The following is a 25,806-nucleotide window of genomic DNA, read 5'->3' on the forward strand; positions in this document are numbered from 1 at the left end:
GATAAACAACAAACTTACTGGAAACTGCAGTGAGAATTAACGCAGCATTGCGTCGGTACCATATATGTATTCGCTTCAAGACTAAGGACGGGTTGTTTCGGAGAATCTGAACAATTCATCAAATTTCAACGTTCATTTTCAAGCTCTGTGAAAGATTTTTTCAAGTTCTGTTTTTATTTCAGTTTTGTCAAGCAACTGATATAAAAACAGAACTTGAATAAGTCTTTCACAGAACCCGAAAATGAACGTTGAAATTTGATGAATTGTTCAAATTCTCCGAAACAACCCGTCCTAAGACAACAGCTGTGTTTTAAATGAGAATTGTTCCAATCATCTGAGTGTTCTGTTCTTGAGAGGTACGGCTGTGCGGTCTTTTTCATGCAAAATTTAAATTTGGATTTGCGGCCAAAATACCTTACCAAACTAAATTATTCAAGGTTATAATAAATACCTAGTACGGATAGGTGCTATTTTATTCATTTTTGTTTTAAATTATAATAAGTAGGTCAATAAATAATTCATTTTTGCGTGATTTTAGAGTCTTGGCACTTTTTGTGAGTTGATTGGAATTATTAAAAAAATAATTCTCTCTATATAATAATAATCTTCCGTAGGTACCGTTCGAATATAACGGAAAAAATAGTACTTCGTAAAATAGGCGTTTTTTGGGAAGAAATTTAAATTGATATTCTACAAATTTGTTTTCCAACGTAAATCAGATGTCAATCAATTAAAGTTTTCGTCTTTCAAAATAATTGTTTTAATCGTGTTATTTTTTTCAATACTGTATTATATTGGAATAGTGCAGCAAAATAAGTTACCTTTATTATTAAAAAATAATTCTTTAATGGCCTGTATATAATAATTTAGAAACCAAATAAATAAAGTAGCACATTTCCGTACTCGATATTCCCATACCTTTGGATTAAACCAAAAATTGGCATCAAATCCAAATTTAAGTTTTGTATGAAAAGGGCCGCGCAACCGTTCCCCTTAATCTTGTTTACAGATCTCCACATTCACAATACCTACCTGCGTTCCTTAGATACATAGGTACACCCTAGGATTCTGGAAATCTCATTTCGTTGCGAAGTTGCATTTAATGAATGCAGTCTACTTTCGTCCTTACTCTCGTAGTTTCATGATGGACCGAAAAGAAAATCCGTGAAAGGAAATATATTGACGTCCCAGGGTATAGATTCTCAAATCTAGGCCGCTCGCAATCGCCGTCGAAAGAACATACATTGGTAGACATTCTTATTCTTGAGTCTCGTTCAAGGTACATACTTACATACGCCAAACGTCAAAAATCATTTCACTCAAACAACGAGTGGGTCGAACCACTCGTTGGTCGAGAATCGAGGCCCAGAAAGAGGGTTGAGTCACCTATTATGAATTTTAATGAAAATAAGAACGACTTCCAAAACAGACTGGTGCGGAATACCATAATTTAAGATGTTTATAGATATTCTCACTCCTCAGTATCGCCTGTCAAAAGATCACCATTCCGAATCGAAACGTTGCTTGAAACAGCTTTATCCCTGTTTTGTAACCAAATCCAAACAGCCAGGTACTTCCCAACCTTCACCTTTCCCGTATCCCTCACTTTTCCATTACATTAGCCTTAAAACGTACCTAAATTCAGGATTCCAAAGTCCCACTGGCCCTGGACAGTTAGGACCCTTGTTCGGTAGGTACTTACAAGTGTGAAGATTGACAGAGATCCTGGTCTATCAGTTCCCAACCACAAACGGATTAATGCTGATTTATTGAAAATCTCTTAAAATTTTTAGTCATCCTGATAAAAACGGGACTGAAAGCCGCTTCCTGATAAAGTGTTGGTAAATTTGTAATAATATTGGAACACATTTTCATCCACCTGTATTAGTCATGATACTATATTAATATAAAATGCAAAAATGATGAGCTTTTATGAACACGTGTTCGGACATCGTGACATAACATTGGTATTTTAATTAAAGTTTATCAGAATAACTATCAATCCATTCGTTAATGGCCTACAATCTCGCTTTTAACAGGAATATTAATAATTTCAAGAGATTTTAAATTAACTAGCATTTTTTTATCAGGCAGTTTTCTCGGTGCCATTTCAGTGTCAAACGGAAAATCTAGGCCATACCGTAAAAGGAAAAAACTTGTAGAATATTTTTTCTAGCATTACCTAAGAATCATCGTCATAAATCTAAATTTTCCAAATAGGATGTAATTTTTTTATAACCCGCTAAATCGTTAAAAAAACCTTTCAAGCTTCACGCGACAGCGTTTAAAACCGTCCATTAGCTCATTGTCCAAAGGACACATTTATTAATGTAAATAATACTTACATTAAAATAATTCAATTCAATTAAAACGATACAATAGTCGAACCATCATATTGTTCATATCAGACAATAATTATTTGGTATTGTACCTACCAAAGAAGGAACACCCCTTCCTCTGGTGTACTTGAATGTTGGTGAATATTGTTTAGGGGAGATTAGAGCTAGATGAGACGTGGGGCAGAGGGAACCGCGCTCCTGAACTAAAAACATTTAAATATACGCGCAACAGGATACCACTTCTCTGTTGTATTAACACAGCTTAGAGTGGCCGGGGCAAGGACGGCTCGTGATTTATAAAATGGGAAGTTTTCACGCGCATTGTTTAAATAAACGGATGTTAGATAATATGGGTAAAAAGTTTTAAACTTTTTAGTCATTAAAACATGTTACGAGTATAAATAAGTAGGTACTTGTTCCCAATTCCAACATCTTCATTTCTAAATAAACTATTTAAACCGAATCTCATTAAACCTACAGTACCAACCTCTGGACTTTTCTCGACAAAGCGAATTATTTTGTTACTTTAAGTCACGTGCATGGTATACGGAAAAAAATGAGTACCTATTACTAATTTATTAAGAATCTCTTCAATCTTTTGGAAAACAGGTTATAAACGGGTTTGAAAGCCGTTTCATAATAAACTTTTATTAAATATCTGATATATCGGAACATATCTTTATACAACTGCATTTACCTTGATATTATATAATGACGAAATGCGAAAATATTTGATTTTTTAGAACACTGATAATATTTTCGTATCTTACTAAAAATTTAACATTAAACCTATTAATTCATCTCGTTTTTAACAGGATTACCAATAATTTGAAGAGAATCAGCTTACTTGGGTTAAGAAAAAATATTTTGATTATTTGGTATTTCGCACTCACGTTTGATCTGTGATTTCATATTTCAAAAAACAATTAATTCATTAATTTGTTATTTGACTGCAGACCCAGAAGACATGATTTAGAAATACGCAGTGACGAAACATTACTATAATGTATACGGGTTATCTCAAACACGAAAAAAGTAGACAGGTTTCCGATGATACCGATATTCCAAAGGTCATCTGTAAGCCGTATTTATATAGCCATAGTTCGATCTGAGTGCAGAGATTACGTAGGAATAATTAGATTTTTCCAAGGAAATTCTCCCTGTAAATATTGTTACGAATATAGTATCATTCCCTGTCCCTGAGTTTTGCACGTTTTCCCCACGAGACTAACTTGTATATTTTTATACACAGCAACAATTATTTTTAAAGTGGCGGTCCTCTTTTCCCCCGTTTCCTCTCCCACAGGAGTAGGCCGGAATAAATAACCACATATTAAAAATATGGCTCGGTCATATAAATAAGTACGTACTGATAGGTAATTTTTTGCTCCAAATCTTTATTTATGGTAATATATTCTTGTTTCTATTTTAAGTATTTGAAGACTGCTTTTAAACTGTAACTGTGCTCAATAAGCGTTATTTTTTATGTGTATTTTTGGAAGTGGTTTAACAATATAATAATAATTATAGCAATAATTTTTCCGAAAATTTCAGATTGCATAACAGTGGTAAAACCTTTATCAAATAATGGAGGAAAAGCTGCCAGTGAATGTTTCCCTTATAATATGGTAAAGATACGGTTGAAAAGTTGCATAAAATTTACTCAGATTAGTACCTAACAAATTTCATCAGGATATAACTAAAAATGAAATGTATATGGTGTCTGTAAAAACAATTTGGTTTTTAAATCCGCCCTAGATGGTGTTTGGTTCTCGCCACTAAACGCGGGGCGATTGTTCATCGAGTGGCCGCGGAAAAAATAGCTCCGTACCCCCAGCCCTTAGCGCAATACATAATACATTATTAAACTTCATCCATTATTGTATCATTTCATACATATTGTGTTCTGAGTGGCCCTTTAGCGGCGTGACATTATTCTAAATTTGATTTATTCAAAAATATTGCCCGATGATGCGCGCGCATTTTTGACACCGTGGGAAGATGACCCTTAAAGCGGTCATTTTTTGTCCCGTTGTCTATGTTTATGATTTCATAAGGGCTGATTATTTTGCTTAATTAATATGCAAAAGGGTTGACTCTTTAATGGATTATTTTTATTATGATAATGACAGTCCGACATTCAAATAAAACAACCCTTTTAACTTCTTTGTTTATCCAATCGGGTATTTGAAAAAAATAATTAATCGTCTAATTTTTAGAATCGTGAGAGCAAACATAATAATTATTTAGTTAATAATTATTTATAATTTCTATATTCTTGATATACACACAATTAGATACAATTTACATAATAAGTACCAGTCATACAAAAAATGTTCATAATCAGTAACTGTATGGGTTAGTAGTAGTGTTTTGTGAACACCTCACTATGAGAAACTGATCTGAGGTGTTCGCATATTTTAGGTAGAGTGCCTGCCATAGCGTCATAAGTAAAAACAATGCATCCTCCTTGAGATTCTCAAGGAGGATACTGTGGTTCCACCATTGGCGGCAGTATTGTATACATATTAGGTTAGTAATATATTACATGGACACAATGTAGTAACAATTTAATGAAAAGCAAAATTTAGTACACTTTTTTTCCAGTTTTGTGCAAATATGTACCTACTTCATACATTAAATTTCTGTTTTAGATAAATTGACGGGACAGCACAATATGCGGATATAACGAAGGACTATTGAGCCTTGAAATATTATGTTGTTCTATCTAAAAACAAAACAAAGCGCTATATTATTTTTTTAAATTGTGTTTCCAGCCTATTCCCTGGCGAATCCATGCCAGATTCATAATAATTCAGAAAACCTATAGTTTGTTATGGAAAATTGAGAATTTTTATTGTAACTTTCATGCATGCCACGGTTGCTGTAGTCCACTGACTCCCGACAGCGTTACTTTTGTGTGGCTAATAATTGTCAAGGTTAGGTTTGATCAAATATTGATTAAGGAAAAAATTGTAAGTAGGATAGTTCAAATTTTATTAATCAAAACTACCCTTGACAATTATTACCCCTTTAGAAAGAAAATTCACACAGTAACAAAGAAAATATATTAAAAACATTATCTCGTGATCTGCGCACCAAGTAGTCAATAAGTTTTGATATTATTTGAGTATCCTCTTATCTGTGCATCGCCTCCCCGCGGGGCGGCAGGCAGCGCGAGGGCGCTCTCCGCGGGGGTAGGCAGTAGGCAGTAGGCAACCACCAGCCACCAGTCTTTAGTCCCCAGGCCCGACCGCAATCGATTGCTCGATGGACCGCGACCGCTACTTGTGTCGCAACAATGCGCAATGTGGGAATCGCCACAATTATGACTGTATATTGGCCATGAGAAAAAACAAGCTGGTTTATCGCAGATCCTTCAAGTCAATGAGGCGAAATGACTGCAATGATGGTGGTTTGATTGTTACGTCTTGTGTGTGTTTTTGGTACACTATTATATCGTGATTTGATTATTGTAGCTGAAGTCCCGGGGATACCTCGACTTTACGAAGACTTTTTCGATATCAACTGTAGGCAGTCATTTTCCTCTTATTTGATGGGATGTTTTTCTCAATCTCATGTAGTCAGTCACCTTTCTCTTGTTCGAAATGTAAATGTTGAATGTGTAAAATTTCACCAATTCAGGAATAAAACTGTAGATTTATTTATTTATTCAAACGCCATATAATGGCTTTTAAAGTACAGTGATAATCGAATTACAAGCATGCTAAACAGGATAATAATAGCAATAAGTTAAATAAATATTAATGTGTAAACAAAAACACGATTGCAAGTGATGCAGTTATTAATATAAGTGCTGTAATCAATGCATTTTCGAGACGATTAAAAATAAATATTTACCACTGTAACAATAGTTGAACTACTTTCTACTAGGTTTGTATAAGACCTGTCATAAGTAAAAGTATGAGGTGTCTATGAAAATAGTCAGTAGTGAGGTTATTGTTACCCGCAACATTAATTGTACTTGGAATAGCTGAGGAGGCATCGCAACTTGGCATTAACAATTCGGGGCTGTCAGCGATTCATATGGATAAGAAATAATTTTTTTTACTAAAATAATACAAATGTTAGCTAACACTATAAGATATCAAGGAACCATGCAGAAGAATATTATCATTCCCGACATTGATTATTGCGTTTAAGGTATGTTATTATAGCCTTCTTATAACTATTTTTTTTATTTTTTTTTATTATTTATTAACGAGGCTTCTGACTCACATAATGTTGTCATTTTTTGCCTCATCTGTTTTTAAAATTACAATATTAAAATATTGTAATTATAATTTATAAGTTCTTTAAAAGTTGCCTTTTGTACAAGATTACACTTTCAAATATTTTCCAATTTACATGATCGAATAAATTTCATGATTCTTGATATGGCATAGAACTCTGTTGAGGCTATTAAATTTTGAACTTCCGATGGGTCCGAGGTCATCAATATTGTCACTCTTTGTTGTTCATACTTAATGCACTTTGTTAATGTATGTTGGACATCTTCAATTTCTTCACATATTGAGCACATTGGAGAATCAGAGAGGCCTATCAAACACAATACTCTTCCCATTAGTGCATGTCCGGATCTTAATCTAAAGATTATTCTCATTTCTGATCTTTTCAGATTAACCTCAGTGAACCAGGGTTTTTTTAACGGTTCCTTTTGTAGTTTTCTATACCATATACCCTTATTGGTAGATAAAGTCTCAAAATGTTGATTCCACATCATATTATTCCACATCATATTCCACATCATATTATATCATATTATTCCACATCATATTCCACATCATATTCTTATAACTATATTCCGTGCAGTTGAACACGTCTACTACTTCTGAGAAAACGTTGCCAACTGCATGCAATCTCGATATAAGCGAGTATCTAAATGACTCAGTCCTGATATTTTTGTTGCAATTAAACAAAAGTTTTGGATCGACTAGTTCTTAAAGGTATTTGGAAGGTAATATATAATATAATATTCACTTTAATGAATATTTTTTTTAAAATTTTTATTATTTTAATATAGATCATAGTTACATTAATACATTCATATTTTGCAAAATATAATATTTAGGTTCATAATTGGTCATGTATACCTTATCAGAAAAGAGGAGCTCTTGTGCCTGATAAGGGAGCCACGATTCTTACTTAGATTCAATGTTATAATATTATGTTATGTGTAAAATATAATATATTTTTTTAACATAAGTTTTTTTGGAAAAAAAGTTTGATTTTATTTATTTGTTCTTGTTGGTTTGTAATACAGCCCAATTCGGATGGGAGATTATTGTAGTTTTTTATGGCTTGGTAAATATAATGGTTTTGCATTTGAGTTGTTTTAAAGATTGGCGTAATAAATTGATTTCCATTTCTCATCAGTTTGTAAAATTCTTGATATTCTGTGCTATTTTTTTCTTTACACATTTTTATAATTGAAGTTTGCTTAAATATTTCATCAATATTTGGTACTGGAAACAATTTAAAAAGCAATTTTGTTGGGAAAGTAGAGTTTTTTTTAAGTATTACCTTTATAATATTTTTTTGCGAGACTTTTACTGAGTTTAGGTTGTTTTTATAAGATCCTCTTCAACCTATGATTCCGTAAATAAGCAGGGAGTGGACAAGAGCATAATATACATTTTTTAGTATTTTCACATTTAAAATATTTCTTAACCTAACAAATATATATATACATTTCCTTATTCTCTTTACTAACTCCGTAATATGGCTTTTCCATTTCAAATTTTCATCGATGATCACACCAAGATATTTAATTTCAGAAAAAGAGTTGATTACAGTACAAATAGGATTAAGTAGTTTACAGTTGACATTGTCACAATTTTCATCATGGATTATGATATTTACTTTGTGTTTAGGTATTTTTTGTAGTGAAAATAATACATATGTTGTTTTTTGGCATTAAGTGTGAGTAGGTTATTATCAAAACATGATTTTAAGATATTAATACATTCATTTGCAAGTTTTTTAACTAGTTCCCATGTTTGACCTTTTATTAATAAAACAGTATCATCAGCATAAGAGATTAATTCACCTTTGATTTTCTGTTGGAAAATGTCATTTACATACATTAGAAATGGTCCGAGGACCGTGCCTTGAGGAATGCCAAATGTACTTGTTAGTGGTGTACTAAAGGTTTGGTTTAATTTTACAATTTGAGGTCTCTCTGTTAAGTAGCTTTCTATCCATTTAAAAGCTAAGTGGTCAATGCCATTTTCTTTTAATTTAAATATAAGTCTTTCATGGGAAATGCTGTCAAATGCTTTCTTTAAGTCAATAAAAATTCCTATACATTTATTTGATTTTTCCAGGGCACTCTGAATACTAGATGAAATTTTTGCAATGGCATCTTGGGTACTTTTTCCCTCTGTGAAACCGAATTGATTTTCATTTATAATCGAGTTTTTTTTTAAGAATGCAGTTAGTCTTTTTTTAGCAATTTTTTCAAAATTTTTCGATATATTAGATAAGAGTGAAATGGGTCTATAATTAGAAATGTCCTCCGGGCTACCGGACTTAAATATTGGAGAGATTATGGTTTTCTTATACGTGCTCGGGAAAACTCCTGTCTTAAAGCTATTGTTTATAATATGAGAGATTGGTGTAGAAACATAATTTTTAATGATTTTTAGTGTTTTTACGGCGTGACCGTCAAATCCCGGAGCAGAACCACCTCGCATTTTTGATATAATTTGTATAATGAAGATATTCTTACAATAACTATATGAATAGATTAATTTACTTTAACCTAATTACCAAATCGATATCAAGATAGAAAAAATCCTAAAAGTATACAAATATCCAGCGGCGTTTATTTCACATTCCAAATATTTTCTTAGTGATGAACAATTGTGTTGTTTAATGGATTTTTAAACTCTTTAGCTCACGATTAAAAGTGAAATGGAGAGAATGTGAGTAGATAATATTTGCAATAGCCGAGAAGTTTAAGACAAAAAAGCTGTGTATTTATTTGCATGCTTAATGTTCAGTGTAGGGATTCTTACTTTTTACTGTACCATAAAGGATTCTTCCGAATACTGTAAATTATTAACCGTCTAAAAGTTCCTATTTGTTCATTTTTATCTAAATAGATAATTATCGTGTTTTTTTTAAACCTTTCGTTTGGTTAGGTCATCGTTATTTTGGGTTATAGTGAGGTATGTTTTGAAATAACGCCTTACAACCACTTCTTCAGAACAGTGAAGGTAATAAGCTTCGTGTCACAATTGATGAAAAAAATTCACCCTTCACGAAACAAGTGTGTATTATCAAACCATTTATTTGCGTGTGAAAACGTCTCGAAATAATGCAGAGAGCAAACTTCCATTTATAAAGATTGTATCAAGTGCTATTTGTCGATAAAATGTTGCGGAATTACAAGTGCCACTTACCTACTATTTTTTCAACCCCTTGCTGTTAAAGAACAATCTCTTTAGGGAAGTCTACCATGGGAATGTTCACGGGAATATTTGCAACCCTTTGGTTCGGCATCGTTTATGGGGGATGGGGTGAAACTCAGCAGGTGGGGTTGATCTTATCTCTCTCTGCGTGATTTGTTAACGATTTTAAACCAATCTCTTCCCATTTCACACCGTCTGTAAGGGAGGCATTCAATTCGAGTCAATTGCGCCCTGTTTGAATGTTTTTAATGATGGTTCGATATATTTCATGCCGGTTTATAGATTATTGATAAGAACCTAGACGCGGGTATAGCGACGTTCACTTGTAAAGTTATCGTGAAGGTTACGCAAAAAAATTTTACCCAAAAATATATGGGTGATCGATTTATCTGTGCCGATTAAACGGCTTCATGTGCTGACCACGCAAGGGTCTTGATTGATATACCCAGCAAAATTATGGCATGTTTTTTTTTGTATTTTGATGCAGAAGAAGTATTACTTCCTTAACCTTCCTCTACCTCATACCCTCCGCCACAATTGGGGATGTCATTCTCCCATTGGCTCCGTGCAGTTGTGAATCTTGTGCACTATTCACATAAAAGTGGTTACAGAACACAGCCTAAATCACGTACTTTTAAGCAGAATTTAGATTCTAGATTATAGAGCAGAAAAACCAAAAAGTAGAAGAAAATCACACCAAAAAGACCTTGCATACTCGAATAGCTGCACAAATCTTCTTCAACTTTTTTATTTGAAAATTTTGAAATAGATTCTTCGAATATTAGAGTTAAATATAAAAGCCTGTACTGTTGTAGTCTTTACTAAACAGTTTTATTCAAATGACAATATTTATTTTAAGTCTGTCACGGATTTTACACCTTGTACCGCTGTAAGAGTTGCATGCTAATGCGCGAGGCAGCTGATCCTAAAACAAATAGAATTTATATTCTACCAACACACACACTTACTAAATATGTACTTTTACGACCCATAGGCGCGCTGGAGGGAAAAGAATAACAACAAATTGAAGATGTATTTTAACAAATCCTAATTTTAATAATTTTTTTAACATTATTGAATTTTTTACAGGAATATGGGGGGGGACTTATTATAAAGTTTTTTGGGACCTCTATTTACCATAAATTATTATTAAATAGAGCAAATAACAGTGTTGTATTTTCCAGGAATATAATCTACTAGTACTATTCCTTTTTTTTTCCTGCGCGATACTGAAGCACAATATTGAACCCCTTATGGTATTAGTAAAGACCCAAGGTTGGGTTAGGTTATTCAAAATTAACATTCAACATCACAACATTAACATACAAATTCTCAGCGTTTTAAATCCAAATCCAAAAGTTTTAAAAATCTGGAAGAATTCATTTTTGCCAAATACATAAACCACTACAATCTTACCCAACAGCTCATGCGTCTTATTAATTTCTCATCTAAAATGAAAAATCGTTCAGCAAACTATTTATGAAGTTTATATCAAATTTCCATTTTCTTACAACCGTCACCTTATTGACCGCAAACGGAGAAAACTTCGTGATAAAAAATATTGCTAATTTATTATCTCTTCAAATTATTCGTATTCCTGTTGAATTGACTAAACTTTATCAGGAAGCTGCTTGCAGTACCGTTTTTAAAAGGATTATCAATAATTTTAGAGGGTGAACGGCAGAAGGCTCTATCTCATACCGCCACTGCCTGATGAGGTAGCAGAAGATTGCATCTGCCTTTAACACCACCGGCGGTACGTGCCCCACCCACGTGCCAGGACAGGCGACACCATGACAATCAGGAGTAACCCTGGCTATTAGGGATTGTTTTACCATGTTATCCATAACTATTAACTTACTAAGCCTTACATGTATAATCCGTATTAGTGTATAACCCTTATCGGTTATGGTTTTATCGTATTAAATGACAAATTTGAAAAATGATAACGTATCATTTTTTTCACGTAAAACATTTAAATATTTGTGTCTGAACTTCACGAAATGAAATGAACCACACTTTTTTTCTGGCATAAATCAATACAGGTGGTGTTAAGGGGAAATTTAAACTTTATCGCCATTTATTATTGTGAGTATTATTGTGAGCCTCCCGATTTCTAATTATACACGACGTTGTGCATTTTAGTGGAAATGGTCGCAAATGAAAATGTAAAAAAGCAGCAATACCGATTGGCAGCACTATCAGAGGAATATTTAAAATCGAACTATCGATTTAAAATATTATATATGAATATGGTACCAAAGCAAATACGGAAAGCATTATCAAATTGGTCAAATTTCGAAGCAATTCAAAGCAGATCAGGTCAATAACTTCTCAAATGTCATCTGAAGAAACGTGAAGTTAGCTACTAAACGCGAAATGCAAAAATGACCGTGTTTTGGAACAAAGTGATACCAGTCTAAAAAAAATTGTATGAATATTATTAGGAATAAATATTTTAACCCGAGCAGTATACGGCTCTCTTTACCGTATTATTATAATAGAGCTGCACGGCGTATTAGGGAATCTTTATAAGTAAGACTGATTATGTTTAAACCGTCAATGGAGACAATCACTATGTAGGTACTTGGTTATCAGCCAGAGATGCAGTATGCAGCGTGCATCAACTTTGTCTCGTGCCTTGCATGTTATATTATATTATCTGGTACTGTGCATACTAAAATAAGGTAATCTGCAGCTCAAACCGGTGGAAACACCTTTCATGTATTATCACCTACAAATACACCTTACAAATAATTGAATTGCGTTTCAACTGATGTGACGTGCAAACTGTAAACGTGAATTTCATCAGAAATTACATCATTGATCAGTTTATGGAGGTAATTTTATACGTCATCGGCGAATTTGCTCTCAGTCATTTTAGGTTTATATTTAATTTTGCTACCTGGTTTCTCATTTATCACTGAGTACTTATTTTTATGTAGTGTGAATATAATATGATTAACTTGTATTACAGCTCAATTAAAACCTAACCTAACCCAACCCAACCAAAATATAAGGTTCTGTGAAATGTGTGATAGTTATAAAAAATATTTTTATTTCCATTACTTTAATATAATATTTCTGGGAAGTCAAACCTCTTACTATATCATAAGCATTGAAAATTGAGATAAAAGGTTCAAGAAGTATATGGACTGGGAACATTGTTTCTTCTACAATTCTCTGTCATACAGTAGTTATAGATTTAAACAATTTTTAATAAAACAATTAGAACGTATTTGCATGTGATAAATATTATTATACTAGCGCAGACCCGTGAAAAATCACGAACGGTCTGAATTCTCGACAAATCAGTTCCATTTTTTAAAATACTCTCAGTATCGCACTGGTGTACCTTGCTTGAAATGGCTATTGCCGTGTTTTGTGACATGATCTGAATAGCCAGGTACTCCCCCACCTTCCTCTTCCCCATCTCCTTCCCATTCCCACTACGTTCGGCCTCACAACATACCTCAATTTGGGATGCTGTACACTGGCTCCAGACGGTTGGGAGCAGTTGACACTCGCATAAAAATTGTGCGGTATTCACATAAAAAACAACATAAAAATGGTACTTTTATTAGAGCTTTCCATGTCAACTGAACGAGGACAAACCGTTGGCTGATAGCAATGGCAATTCGCTCACTTCTGAGTGACAGCGCCGATAGAGTATTGAGCGAACCCGCATCATCTTACGGAGTTACGCGTGTATTCGTTACCCACACTGCTCCACGACTGTACTCAGTACTCGTAAGGTAAAACGGAAGAGTTTACTATTGTCAAACATTTCAAAACCCTAGGTATGCAAACGTATGTAGGTATATTATATGTGGTATTATTTGTGTGTAGGGTGTTTGTAGGCATCTGCTTTTGTAACTGAGTGTAGAGAACAAAGGTTTAACATTTATCTTTCTCTTTGTTTTTGGTATAAAGAATAACCGTGTTTTGGACACTAACATCAGATGGGCGGATTATCAGATGTAGATGGTGTAAGAAATCGGGAAAGTTCCAGAAAACAGTGGCATAGTCTAGTTCTAATGAATCAAAAATTTAAGGCTGATCTTGTTAAAAATCGGAATATTAAAACAATTCATGAATTCGAATAAAACAATGAACCGTATAAGTTTTGACAGAACAGTAAGAGATTTTCCAATAACCATCATTATAAATTCATTATGAAAGAGAAAGGGGCCTTTTTGGCCCGGAGCTCTGTCAATATATCAACAACAGTAAGAGCTTCGACTGAGTACCCACTTCTCAGTTCCAAACAGTTCACTGCTAATTTATTAAAAAATCTCTTAAATTATTGGTAATCCAGTTAAAAACGGGAATGCTGACTGTTTCCTAATAAACTTTTAGTAAATTCTCAATATATCGGACCACATGTTGATGCACCTACATTTATTTGTCTTGATAAATGACGAAAAGCGGAAATTTAAGATTTTTATGTACGCGTGTTCCGACATGCTGATAATACATTCGTATTTTATTAAAAGTTTTTTAGGAAACCTATCAATTTAATCGTTAAGGACCTGCAATCCCGTTTTAAACCAGATTGTTAATAATTTCAAGAGATTCTTAGAAAATTAGCAATATTCAAAATAAATCATTATGACACTCTTTTAAGTTGGGACCGACGCTATCTTTATTCGCCTTAGTGAAATCCACAGTTTGGAATGTTGCTTCGTTGGTAGTAACCAGTTTAAGCAATTTTGGAGGCTGGTATGAGTACCGCCGTCCCGGGAACCATTCATTGGATAACCAAAACCTCTGCCATAGTTCATCTCAAGTGGTTCGCTACGTTTAGTGACTTGGCAGGGTTCATAGGTGAGGTTTGTCCAGGTCTCGTGGCGGCCCGGATCAGAAGAGGCCGGTTCATAAAGCCTCAGTGTTTCCCGAAAGAGGGATGCGATATCGACTAACCATGACAGTTTCAGACAGTGAGGACCCTTGTGCACGGAACAAAATGAGTATTCCTAATTTATTAAGAATCTCTTCAAATTATTGGTAATCCAGTTAAAAACGGGATTGAAGGCCTTCAACGAATGAATTAACAAGTTTCCTGTTCAAATAATAGTAATTTTCGAATACATTATCACGATATTGGAACACGTATTCGAGCACGTTCTCCGACATCGTGATAATAACCGGATTACCAACAATTTTAAGAGATTCTAAATAAATTAGCAATACTCATTTTTCTAAGTGTGATAACATATAAAAATAAATATTTCAAAGAATCGAGAAATCCTAAACTAAATTTATACATACCTCATACATACATCCTAAGTAGGGTTCCATGATAACTCAACACAGTGACAATTCAACACACTTTTAAAAAGTGATATAAAGTAATTAGGAACGATGAATTTTTTTTTTATCCTTAACCTAACCTAACCTAACTTGACCTACATAACCCAGTTAATAAAGTTTTTGTTTCATCACTTTCCATGACTTTGTATAACTTTTTAAAGATGTGATGAATTATCATTGTGATGATTTATCCGGTTAGCCCTAAGTAGATATGTATTTATATAACCAACCATGTCCTGTGCACGCGCCTACAGAATTTCCACCTAATGAACACATGACGTTATTTGCAATTACCATACGATACGGGTAATAATCTATTTTTTTGTCGTTAAAAAGAAGAAAACACGATTTGAGCTTACATTTTCCGTTTAAATGCCCTGTACTCTTTTTTCAATTGTTTTTATGGGGAGCTTTAAGCACCTTTCATTATTTTAAGCTGCAGTCGAAAACACGCCTGATAATAACTTACTAAAAGTAATCGCCGATCAATGAACCGGGTGAAACCAAAACCTTCTAGATCACAATGCCGGGACACTAATTCAAAGCAGCCTCCTAATAGGCCAGTGCAATTAGCGATTCGCGATCGAAGTAATTCCGGTAGTCCCAATTTTTTTATATGTTATATAAACTGATCTCCTGATGTAAAATCTGAGTTTCCGACCTTGGCGCACCTGTGCTCGCGCCGCCATTTTGAAAAAACTGGCCGAAATCGGGCCAAAATCTAGTTTTTCCCAAATATCTCATTTCTAATGCAAATTTCGGCTAAAGTATCTGAACAAGTATAATAGAACATAAAATAACCTACAACTTTTGTAAAACCAAATTTCTTCTATCTCTATTAGGTACCGAGGTAGAAAGTCGTAAAGGTGCGTATATTTTTGAAAAAACAAGTTTTTTGCGCGAGTAGATTTGGTTTTTTATAAATACCTCGTTTCCAGTACAATTTTGTGAAAAATTTATTGATAATAATTTTGTAGAAAATAAAATTTCGTTAAAGAAATAGGCATATAATTTATATTTTTATCTCTATTACGTATCCAAACTCTAATCCACCAAAACCAGGCCAAAAATTGAAAAGAGGTTAGGTGTTTTAAACTTGGCATTCCTTGATTTTATTTTTCTTTAACAATTATTGTTATATGAACATATACGTTGACAACAATCGTCATGCCTGTGTCAGACCTAGCTATACATATAGTAGATAGACTATTTCAGCATATCGGTCGCCATACATTCCCAATGGGAAGACCACTAAAATAGGCCAAGCCACTACATTTGTGCTCGCAGCTTGGTCTGACATGCCTATCAACGTAATCACAACATACATTTAAGATTATTAATACAATTAAGATGATAAGGTACATAAAAAAGATAAAAAAAATTGTTTTTTCGTAAAATTAACATTTATTAAGTGTTTTATTTGTGGTGAAAAAATTACTGAAGTATATCTTCAAATGCAGAATAAGTTGTCACCTGCGTCAAGACGTAATCCTGTGCATAATGTAGAGCAGCTGTATGTAGATAAGACAATTATCAGAACAGCTAGAGAACGGGGTGATGAGTGGGCCCAGAAAGTGATTGAACGAATTGCTCTAGTGCCTGAAGGCTCTGACTTGGTGGCGCAAGATGCAAGATATCATGCGTTTTGTTACAAAAAGTTATTCCGCGCACCTCCTTCTGAAATGAAACCTGGCCCGCCCTCTAATGAAGATGTTGATAGAGCAATGGAAGACATTTATAATTTTCTTTCCAACAATTCAGACGAATGTCAGTTTACACAGAAACAGTTAATGGGTAAAATAAAGGGAGTCTTTCAGCCTTGTATAAAAACTGTCAGAGCGAGACTTGAGAGCCACTGCGGTGACGACATCTTCTTTGTTGAGAGGGGGAAAATACACCAGTAGTGTGCTTCAAAAACACTGGTTACAAAATAATTACTAACCATTGGTATCAAGACAGGAGCTCCAACCCCGTGGAGGAACGTCGTCGGATTGTAAGAGCTGCTGCAGATATTATTAGAGAAGATATTCGATCACAAGTGTACACATTGGAAAATTACAGCCCATCAGATGACTTTCTTCAAGATGTGAACTCGGTGATTCCACATACAGTATCAGAGTTTTATGAGAGAGTGATAGGCAAAAAAAACATGGAAAGGCAGAAGGATGGAAAAGGAAATGTGTTGCCTTATCGCACGCCCTGATTTCAGCAGCACGGCCACGATCTTTCGTTTCATCACTCCTAACTAGTGTAGGTGCATATATGTACAAAAAATTTGGCTCAAAAAAACTCATTGATGCGCTTTCATCCCTTGGATTTTCATGTTCTTACAAAGAGGCAACTCGACTTGAACAGTCTGCCATTCTGCATCCGGAAATTCCTATTCAAGATAATGCTTTTGTGCAATTCGTATTTGATAATGCAGATTTTAATATAGACACTTTAGACGGATGTGCAACGTTTCATGCAATGGGAGGGATGGTGGGTGGGACCACCCACCAAAGATGCAGTCCAGCAACACGCTTCAAGAACATACTTGCAAGTGCAGACTTGGCTTGGTCACGATAAGGATCCGACTGAATGGGGGTTGAAAAAGGATGCTGTTGGGTTACTTACTCCAGTAACAATGTTGAAGGAAGCTGCACCTCAGGCCTTGCTGAACTTCATATCATGTCAATGTAAAAAAGGTTGCGTTGGAAAGTGCACCTGCAGAAAGTCGGGTTTGAAATGTTCCCTACTCTGCATTCATTGCAATGGCAACTCCTGCGAGAATGCTGTAGAAGCCTTCGTTGATGACGATGACGAGGAATATGATGACCCAGTCGAGACAAATTTGGGTGATAAGACAGATGAAGAAGCTATTCAGGGCCAGAAGTACGAAACTATAGTCAAGGGCTCGTACTTCTGTCTAAACTGATCTACCATTAATTTTATTTTTTGTTATGCTGACAACTTAACTAATAAAGAAAAGAATGTCAATAAATGTTAATTTTACGAAAATACCAATTTTTTTATCTTTTTTATGTACTTTATCATCTTAATTGTATTAATAATCTTAAATGTATATTGTGATTACGTTGATAGGCATGTCAGACCAAGCTGCGAGCACAAATGTAGTGGCTTGGCCTATTTTAGTGGTCTTCCCATTGGGAATGTATGGCGACCGATATGCAGAAATAGTCTATCTACTATATTTATAGCTAGGTCTGACACAGGCATGACGATTGTTGTCAACGTATATGTTCTTAGAACAATAATTGTTAAAGATAAATAAAATCAAGGAATGCCAAGTTTAAAACACCTAACCTCTGTTTCAATTTTTGGCCTGGTTTTGGTGGATTAGAGTTTGGATACGTAATAGAGATAAAAAATATAAATTATATACCTATTTCTTTAACGAAATTTTATTTTCTACAAAATTATTATCAGTAAATTTTTCATAAATTTGTACTGGAAACGAGGTATTTATAAAAAACCAAACCTAGTCGCGCAAAAAACTCGTTTTTTCAAAAATATACGCATCTTTACGACTTTCTACCTCGGTACCTATTAGAGATAGAAGAATTTTGTTTGAAGAAAAGTTGTATGTTATTTTATGTTCTATTATACTTGTCAAATACTTTAGCCGATATTTGCATTGGAAATGAGATATTTGGGAAAAACTAGATTTTGGCCCGATTTCGGCCAGTTTTTTCAAAATGGCGGCGCGAGCACAGGTGCGCCAAGGTCGGAAACTCAGATTTTACATCAGGGGATTAGTTTATATAACATATAAAAAAATTGGGACTACCGGAATTACTTCGATCGCGACCCCCTTTTTGGCGCTAATTGCACTGGCCTATAACTTGCATGGGATTTTACAAATATTTTCGTTTAATTTTTTTTTCAATTTATTCTTATTCATTCAAACATCTTAAAATTTTTTAGTTAGCCCGAAAAAATAAATAAAAATACCTTTTTTTTAAGGTTCCTATACAAGTAAGGAGGCTGATTTAACTGTGTCCCGGCCTTGTGATCTAGAAAGTTTTGGTGAAAATGTAGACCACTACCTATACACGTTGTCCGTAAACTCGCAGCACAAGCGGGAAACTGGTGAATTTACGTCACGTGGAGAACACCAAAGAAATTTTTAATCTAAAAACATCTTTTGACAGCCATTAAATAGCCGATATTAACCCCTAGCCAACGTTTTCTTTCAAATTTGACCTAAAAATACCAACTTCGTACTTGATTCACTACTCGAAAACGAAAGTTTAAATAAAAAAAAACCTGATAGAAAAACCCCCCGCAATATGAAATTGACCCAACAATTTTTGTCTTACTGAGCCACTGCCATAGAATGAAGAACAAAACTAGTATTGCATTCCATATAAATTTGAATAGAAACAAATGTGCCACTGACTTATTACCTTTTGGTTCTAGAGCATTTAGCGTGCGGTATGTCTCTCTTACACTTCCCTGAAACTTATTGTAAATCGCCATCCAATATTAATTTCGTAATCATGGTGAAATATGGTTTTGTAGTGAAATAAAGGCACATATTGGGCTTGTATTTGGATCACTAAACACGTCCACGAGTGACTTATTGTGTTATTCTTTATTCTATGGCCTCCGTCCTTGTGATTTGTTCGAATGTCAGAAAAATTGCTTTTTCAAATTTACCTCAGATTACGAATTGAGAACGTGATTATTTATTATTATGTATTAATTATCATTTTTACACGCCCTAATGGGCTTTTACACACTACAAAGTTTAATAGTAGAGTATCACAGTTATTATAAATTCTACAAAATTAAAACAATAAGGGAAACATAATACAACGAAAAAAGAAAAAAATATTAAATGTTACAACAAAAGCATATAATAAAATAAGATACATTATGTACAGATTACTGATTACCAATTTTCTAAAAAAACGTCACGTTATTTGTTTGAATACGATAATCTTTTTTTGAATTATATGTATTTCTTAAATACAATATTGTTACAAATATAGTATGTACATTTTTCAAAAAAAACGCTTTCAAAGCTGAAACACTTCTGCCAATATTTCACTTCAATAAATAAAATGTATTCATATGTAAAATTAAACACTTTTTATACACCACTTTTAATTAACAATAATCTATACATGTTTCAAAGCCAATTGTTTCTCCACCAAAACGATTTTAAAAATATACAAAGTATTAATATTATTTTCATATAATTAAAATGCGGCCACAATATAATTTTGCAACTACTGAAAAAAGCATATTTATTTAATTTTAGTTTTGAAGTCATAATTTTTCCTAGCCTTGCCAACATCGTAATCCTCTTCAATCACACTACTCTCATTATCTATAAATATAAAAAAACAGCATACTATAGCCACAATTCTTACTTTCTCTCTAAATATTACTGAATGATTATATCTTTCTATTACAACAGTCTTTATCTAAACATTGCTTACTACCCTGCAATACCAAAATATTATTTATATACAAATGAATTTGACCCTAAGTACCAGAAAGTCACCACCTACACCAATAAAAATGTCATTGAACTCCGTTATGACAGAACTATGTATAGATACTGTAAAAATTCATCACTACCATTATCATCTTTGAACACCTATAGCACCAGTTACTCAAATAATTCCTATCATTTTACCAGGTTCATTAACAAATACAAAGACATCATAGCTATAACCACAAGTGAAACTAACCCCTCACACATCAGTGCTCATAACCACAACAAGTCATATGTACACCACTTACTCTCAACACCAACGCTTACATTCCTTACTTGCGTAACTCTGATTATACATGTAATCCATTCCACCATTATAATTATCTACATAGTTATAATCAAACAAATAAATCTCATACTTTCATTGCATTTAATAACCATTACGATTTTAGATCTTCTATGTATACTTACTTGTTTAATTAATGTTATTCTCTCAAGAATTGTAAAATTCACCCTCCATAACACAGGGTCATCCCTAGCATGGAGGGTGAAATATCACAAAAACCATATGTACCCTCTAAGTCTTGTATTAATAAAATAAAATAAATAAATAAATATTTAATTAAAATAATTTCGGGAAAGACAACAGCATAAAAGAAAATTATTTTTATATAAGACGAATTCAAAAGGGAGTTCAATGAAGAGTGTACTTAGATTTTAAGACAGGCTAGACAGATTTAGTACAGTTATTTGAAACACATTTCATGAACACATTAAGAAAGATACGGAAGTTAGATAGTTCCAATGAAAGATTGTGTCACTGGTTTTAGGTTACTAGATAATGCGTTGTATTGTAAGGTGTTACTTCAAACTTTATTCGTGTGAGCAGATGACGATAAGTGTATTTGATTTTGTGGTCGTGCTTTGTGCTGGTGTATGTCGGTTGGTTGGTTGTCTACCAAAGATTGTCCCAAGACGCTATGAATTTATCAAATATTAATCTGTCAGTTTTATCTTTGCAATTTGTTATATCTATCTATGATTGTGCTTCCGACAATTTTCCCTCTAGACCAAAAAACCATCCCTCAAATGATATAATCAAATCTCTATACCTTGGGGGGTGCGCCACTAAGACCCGTGGAATTTGTAATAAGAAATCACATGGAGTATTAAAAATCTTATTAAATTTGTATTTGTTTAAGCTCATTACCATGGATATACAAGAGTTCTCTTTCCATCAAGATCCCAAATACATAACAGCAGTCAAAGAATTAAGAAAGGTTTACTTGGCAGAACTACAAGAAAATCAAAAGGGGGGGACGAAATCAGATGTTCTCCAAAATTTGCTAATGAAAGGAACAGCTTTAGATTTCAATTCGTTCAGAATGGCTGTGAGATCATTGACTAACAGCCAGTCTTCGTCAAATAACGAAGGCAGGTCTAATGGTATGTCGATTGAAGCAGCAACCCAAGGTAACTGTTTTTATTTTATTATATTTCCTCGACAGATAGTTACATTTTCTCCACCTACATACATTTTCTTGACTTACTGGACTTACTGGAAGCACCGGGACCCCTTCAAACTAAAGTCTCTTGTATACCTTTTTTTAATTCAAAATCCAATTTAAAAAAATATCACCGTAATTCTATAAATATACTGTTTTTTTAGGGGCGGAACATCTCGATAAAAGACGGTACGATTTGATTGACAAAATCGAAAATGTAATTGCAGATGTTTTAAAAGACATCTCTAATGGAAAACACCCAAAACTTATATTGAGGAATCAAAAACTTTGGAGCAATTGCCTCTTTGAAGAAAGGTATTCATTATTAGCTATTAATTTTGTTAATTTAAAAAAGTTTGTTGGAGGCTTGTGACATTTTCTAGGGAATTGCGAGTATAAGCGTATTTCTAATAAGTTTTTTGCGATTTCAAGGATTTCTCTGAAGCCAACAAGAGATGCACAAATGGTGACGGTAAGATTTTCTTCAGCCAATAGTCGAGATAAGTTCTGCCTAATCTTGCACATTTTGTCAGTGGTCCATCAGATGATCTTGAAACGCTCCAGCTGCACCAGAAGGTAAGGATTTAATTAAAAAATATATTTTTTTTTAATTACACCGTTTCATCCAAGGGTGGGATTTGGCTTTCTTCAAAAATTTTCTCCATTGGATTCAGTCTCTAGCTACTCATTTCCAGTCCTTAGGCATTCCCATCCTGGTCCAATCCTTTTCCGCGCAGTCAGTCCTTATCTTCCCTGATCTGCCTCTAGGTCATCATGATTTTTGGTGATTTTGGTGTATCGCAGTCCTTGGGACCAACAGAATCTACTAATTTTGCAATTAGGTATGAAAGCGCATTTTGCGTTTAATATATCGCCTTTCCCCGCATATTATAGTTTGATTCTTTTCTCTTCCGGTATTTTTGTATGCTTGTGTTTAGGGAGCTGTACTATCAAAATGTGGAGCGCGTCAAAAACCAATCTGCCATAGATTCAGCGGTGAGGGACTTATGCTGCCTACTTCAAGTGCCTCCGTGGGACCTGGGCCTCCTGGCTACCTCCAAAGGTCTGATGGCTGGACCTCTTAGCTTCAAGACCTCGTGTGGTCACTCCGTCAACTGTATGGGAGCTGGAGGTAAGTACACTTATAGATTGCAAAAAAAAACTGGTTAAAGCGTTTCTCAATACTGAAACATATGTAGGTACTAACTTAATATTTTTTAGGCGTATTGGTACCTCAAGACGTCATAAATATCACGGCGATAGAATCAGCAGCTAGATTCATCCTGGTTGTAGAAAAGGATGCAATTTTTCAGAAACTTCTTGACGAAGGCGCTCTTGAGAGACTTGGACCGTGCATCATCATAACTGTAAGCAAATCTTAAAATAATATTTTTTACTTTTAATGTTTTCCAAGTATTAATTTTTTTGTGTCCCAGGGGAAAGGCTACCCAGATGTCAATACAAGGCTGATGTTAAAACTTCTGGTGGACACTTTGAAGATACCGTCCTTAGCTCTGGTGGACGCGGACCCTCATGGAATAGAAATCATGTGCACTTATCGCTTTGGTTCACTGGTAATACATAAACATATAATTTATTACTAACTAATCGTAAACTTCATGAATTGATCATAAAAATGAAGATGATGTTTTTACAAAATGATTTTCACCTGCATCCTTCCTACACGTATTTATACCTAGGTAGGTAGGTACTTATTTTGAATAATGTGCCAAAATAACATTGCGATATGAAAATCATGCAAGGAGAAATAATTGCTGTCACACTATCGTCACTATCAAACGAATCACTCGAATTTTTAAAGGAAACCTACCTAACAGAATTCTTAAAAACGTTGTCTTTTTCCATGCATATTTAAAAGTTAGTTTTATTATTTTATTTTTCGAGAAAAGTACATTTTTACGGCCGGTTTTGCAGATTACTTTGGAATGATGAGTCGGATTGGGTTATCAGGATTTTTACCCCATTGTAACTAGTAGATCATATCGAAGCATGCAACTGAAATACCGGCCATCAGAGAGATGTGTTCGACTGTTTACACCATTCCCAATTTTCACAAGAAGTGATTACAAATTCAACTGTTTCCAGCTATAAATTTAACACTATTTTTCTATAAATTGATAAACACCATTAATTTTTTGTACTCCTACAAAGGCAATGTCCCACCTCTCCCAGCGGCTGGCAGTGCCATCTATCCGCTGGCTCGGAGTCCACCCAAGCGACATCTCCCGCCTCGGCGCGCCCGGCCTCGCGCTGTCGCCCAGAGATGTCGCCAAGGCGCGCGACCTAATCGGGCGGCCATATTGCGACACTAACGCCGCCCTGCGACATCAACTCCAACTACTGCAAGAGAATGGACTCAAAACTGAAATTGAAGGGATTGGGACGATGTCGCAGGCTTATCTTACTGATAGGTACATTCCTCATAAGATATGCGCCAAGGATTTTATATAGACAGATATTCTGAAATAATTTCTTGTTGCCCAGAGATGCCGCTAAGGCGTTAGGACACCAGATACTAGCGCCTCCCTGTGTTACCAACTGGAACTACTGCAGAGGAAAATGTGCCCAAAACTAACATTTTTGCTGCACTAACATGCAGAGATTGCAACAATGAACAATGCAGAGCAGGTTTATCTTACTGTTATACCATCGCTCACAAGATCTGCGATAAGAATTATATTAAAAAACCTTGGTATTATATTACAAAAAATAATTACATACCCAACCTACATGAATAACAGTGCTAAGTACTTAACCGTTTTCTTAAAAACATAATGGTATATTTTTTGTGGCAAATACACTCTTAAGGTCCGACTACACGCTTCGACGAGCATGCGCAATCAGTTAATGCAAAATTGTACACAAAAAGTAATTTCTTAGTATATACGTTCAGCATACTGTTTTGCCATATTAATGTACACACTAACTTGTGCAAAGTAGAGTTTGTGCAAGTAAGATTGAGAGTGTAGATGGACTTTTATAGTTCCTGTTGACAACACAAAATATACTTCGCTTCCCTCAACTGCTTACAATTTATATTATGAATGTCATTTTAAAATGATTATCTAATATTCTGTGACCAAAATTTAAAACCTTTTTGATCCTGATATCAGTGATAATTAAGTAGACATAAAAAAATGCTTTGTTTAATTTTATTATATTATAGAATAAATCATATGCAACACAAAAAGAATGGAAAGTTGATTTTTCATGGAATAATAATATTATTACTTACGGCCTCTGTGGTCAAGGAGAAAGGCTCTTAGTGTTATTTCACAAATCGATAATTTAAAACCAATATATAGTACAAATGCGGCACGTTCCAGAGTGGAAGATACTCTAAGTATCGCCCTGTTATAAGACCACCATTCAAAACTGAAACATTGCTTGAAGTAGCTTTGGCCGTGCTTAGTGACCAGATCTGAATATACAGGTACTCCCCCACCTTCATCTTGCACATCTCCTTCCCTTCCCCTCTACGTTCAGCCTCACAACATACCCCAATCAAGAATGCCATAGTCTCGCTGGCGCAGACGGTTGGGAGCAGTCGGGGCTCTAGTGCAATTTCACACAAATAAAAAATAAGAGATATGCATTGATATTTGATATCGGATAACGTTTTTAATTAAATTAAAAATAATTGCTGATTATATAACAATTTATTGAAAACATGTTGTATGCAGTGTGTTAAATATAATTTTTACAATTCTAATATTTTACAAAAACAAAAACACTTAACATTG

At 34.3% G+C, this 25,806-nt stretch overlaps 1 protein-coding gene across 1 annotated transcript in view; it reads left to right on the plus strand.

Annotated features, from left to right (window-relative positions):
- The window catches only part of mei-W68 (meiotic W68), a 40,074-nt gene extending 15,434 nt beyond the window's left edge, over positions 1-24,640 (plus strand). Inside the window, exons 2-8 of the mRNA XM_089631459.1 lie at positions 21,740-22,010; positions 22,207-22,357; positions 22,475-22,618; positions 22,981-23,174; positions 23,264-23,409; positions 23,479-23,616; positions 24,215-24,640. Of these exons, the coding sequence (XP_089487585.1) occupies positions 21,749-22,010; positions 22,207-22,357; positions 22,475-22,618; positions 22,981-23,174; positions 23,264-23,409; positions 23,479-23,616; positions 24,215-24,514 (1,335 nt within the window). The 5' untranslated portion in view covers positions 21,740-21,748 and the 3' untranslated portion in view covers positions 24,515-24,640. The remainder of the gene's footprint in view (positions 1-21,739; positions 22,011-22,206; positions 22,358-22,474; positions 22,619-22,980; positions 23,175-23,263; positions 23,410-23,478; positions 23,617-24,214) is intronic.
- The last annotated feature ends 1,166 nt before the right edge of the window (positions 24,641-25,806 follow it).

The sequence above is a fragment of the Hesperophylax consimilis genome, chromosome 4 (assembly GCF_061612785.1).
Source record: "Hesperophylax consimilis isolate HC1 chromosome 4, BYU_Hcon_1.0, whole genome shotgun sequence".
NCBI lineage: Eukaryota > Metazoa > Arthropoda > Insecta > Trichoptera > Limnephilidae > Hesperophylax > Hesperophylax consimilis.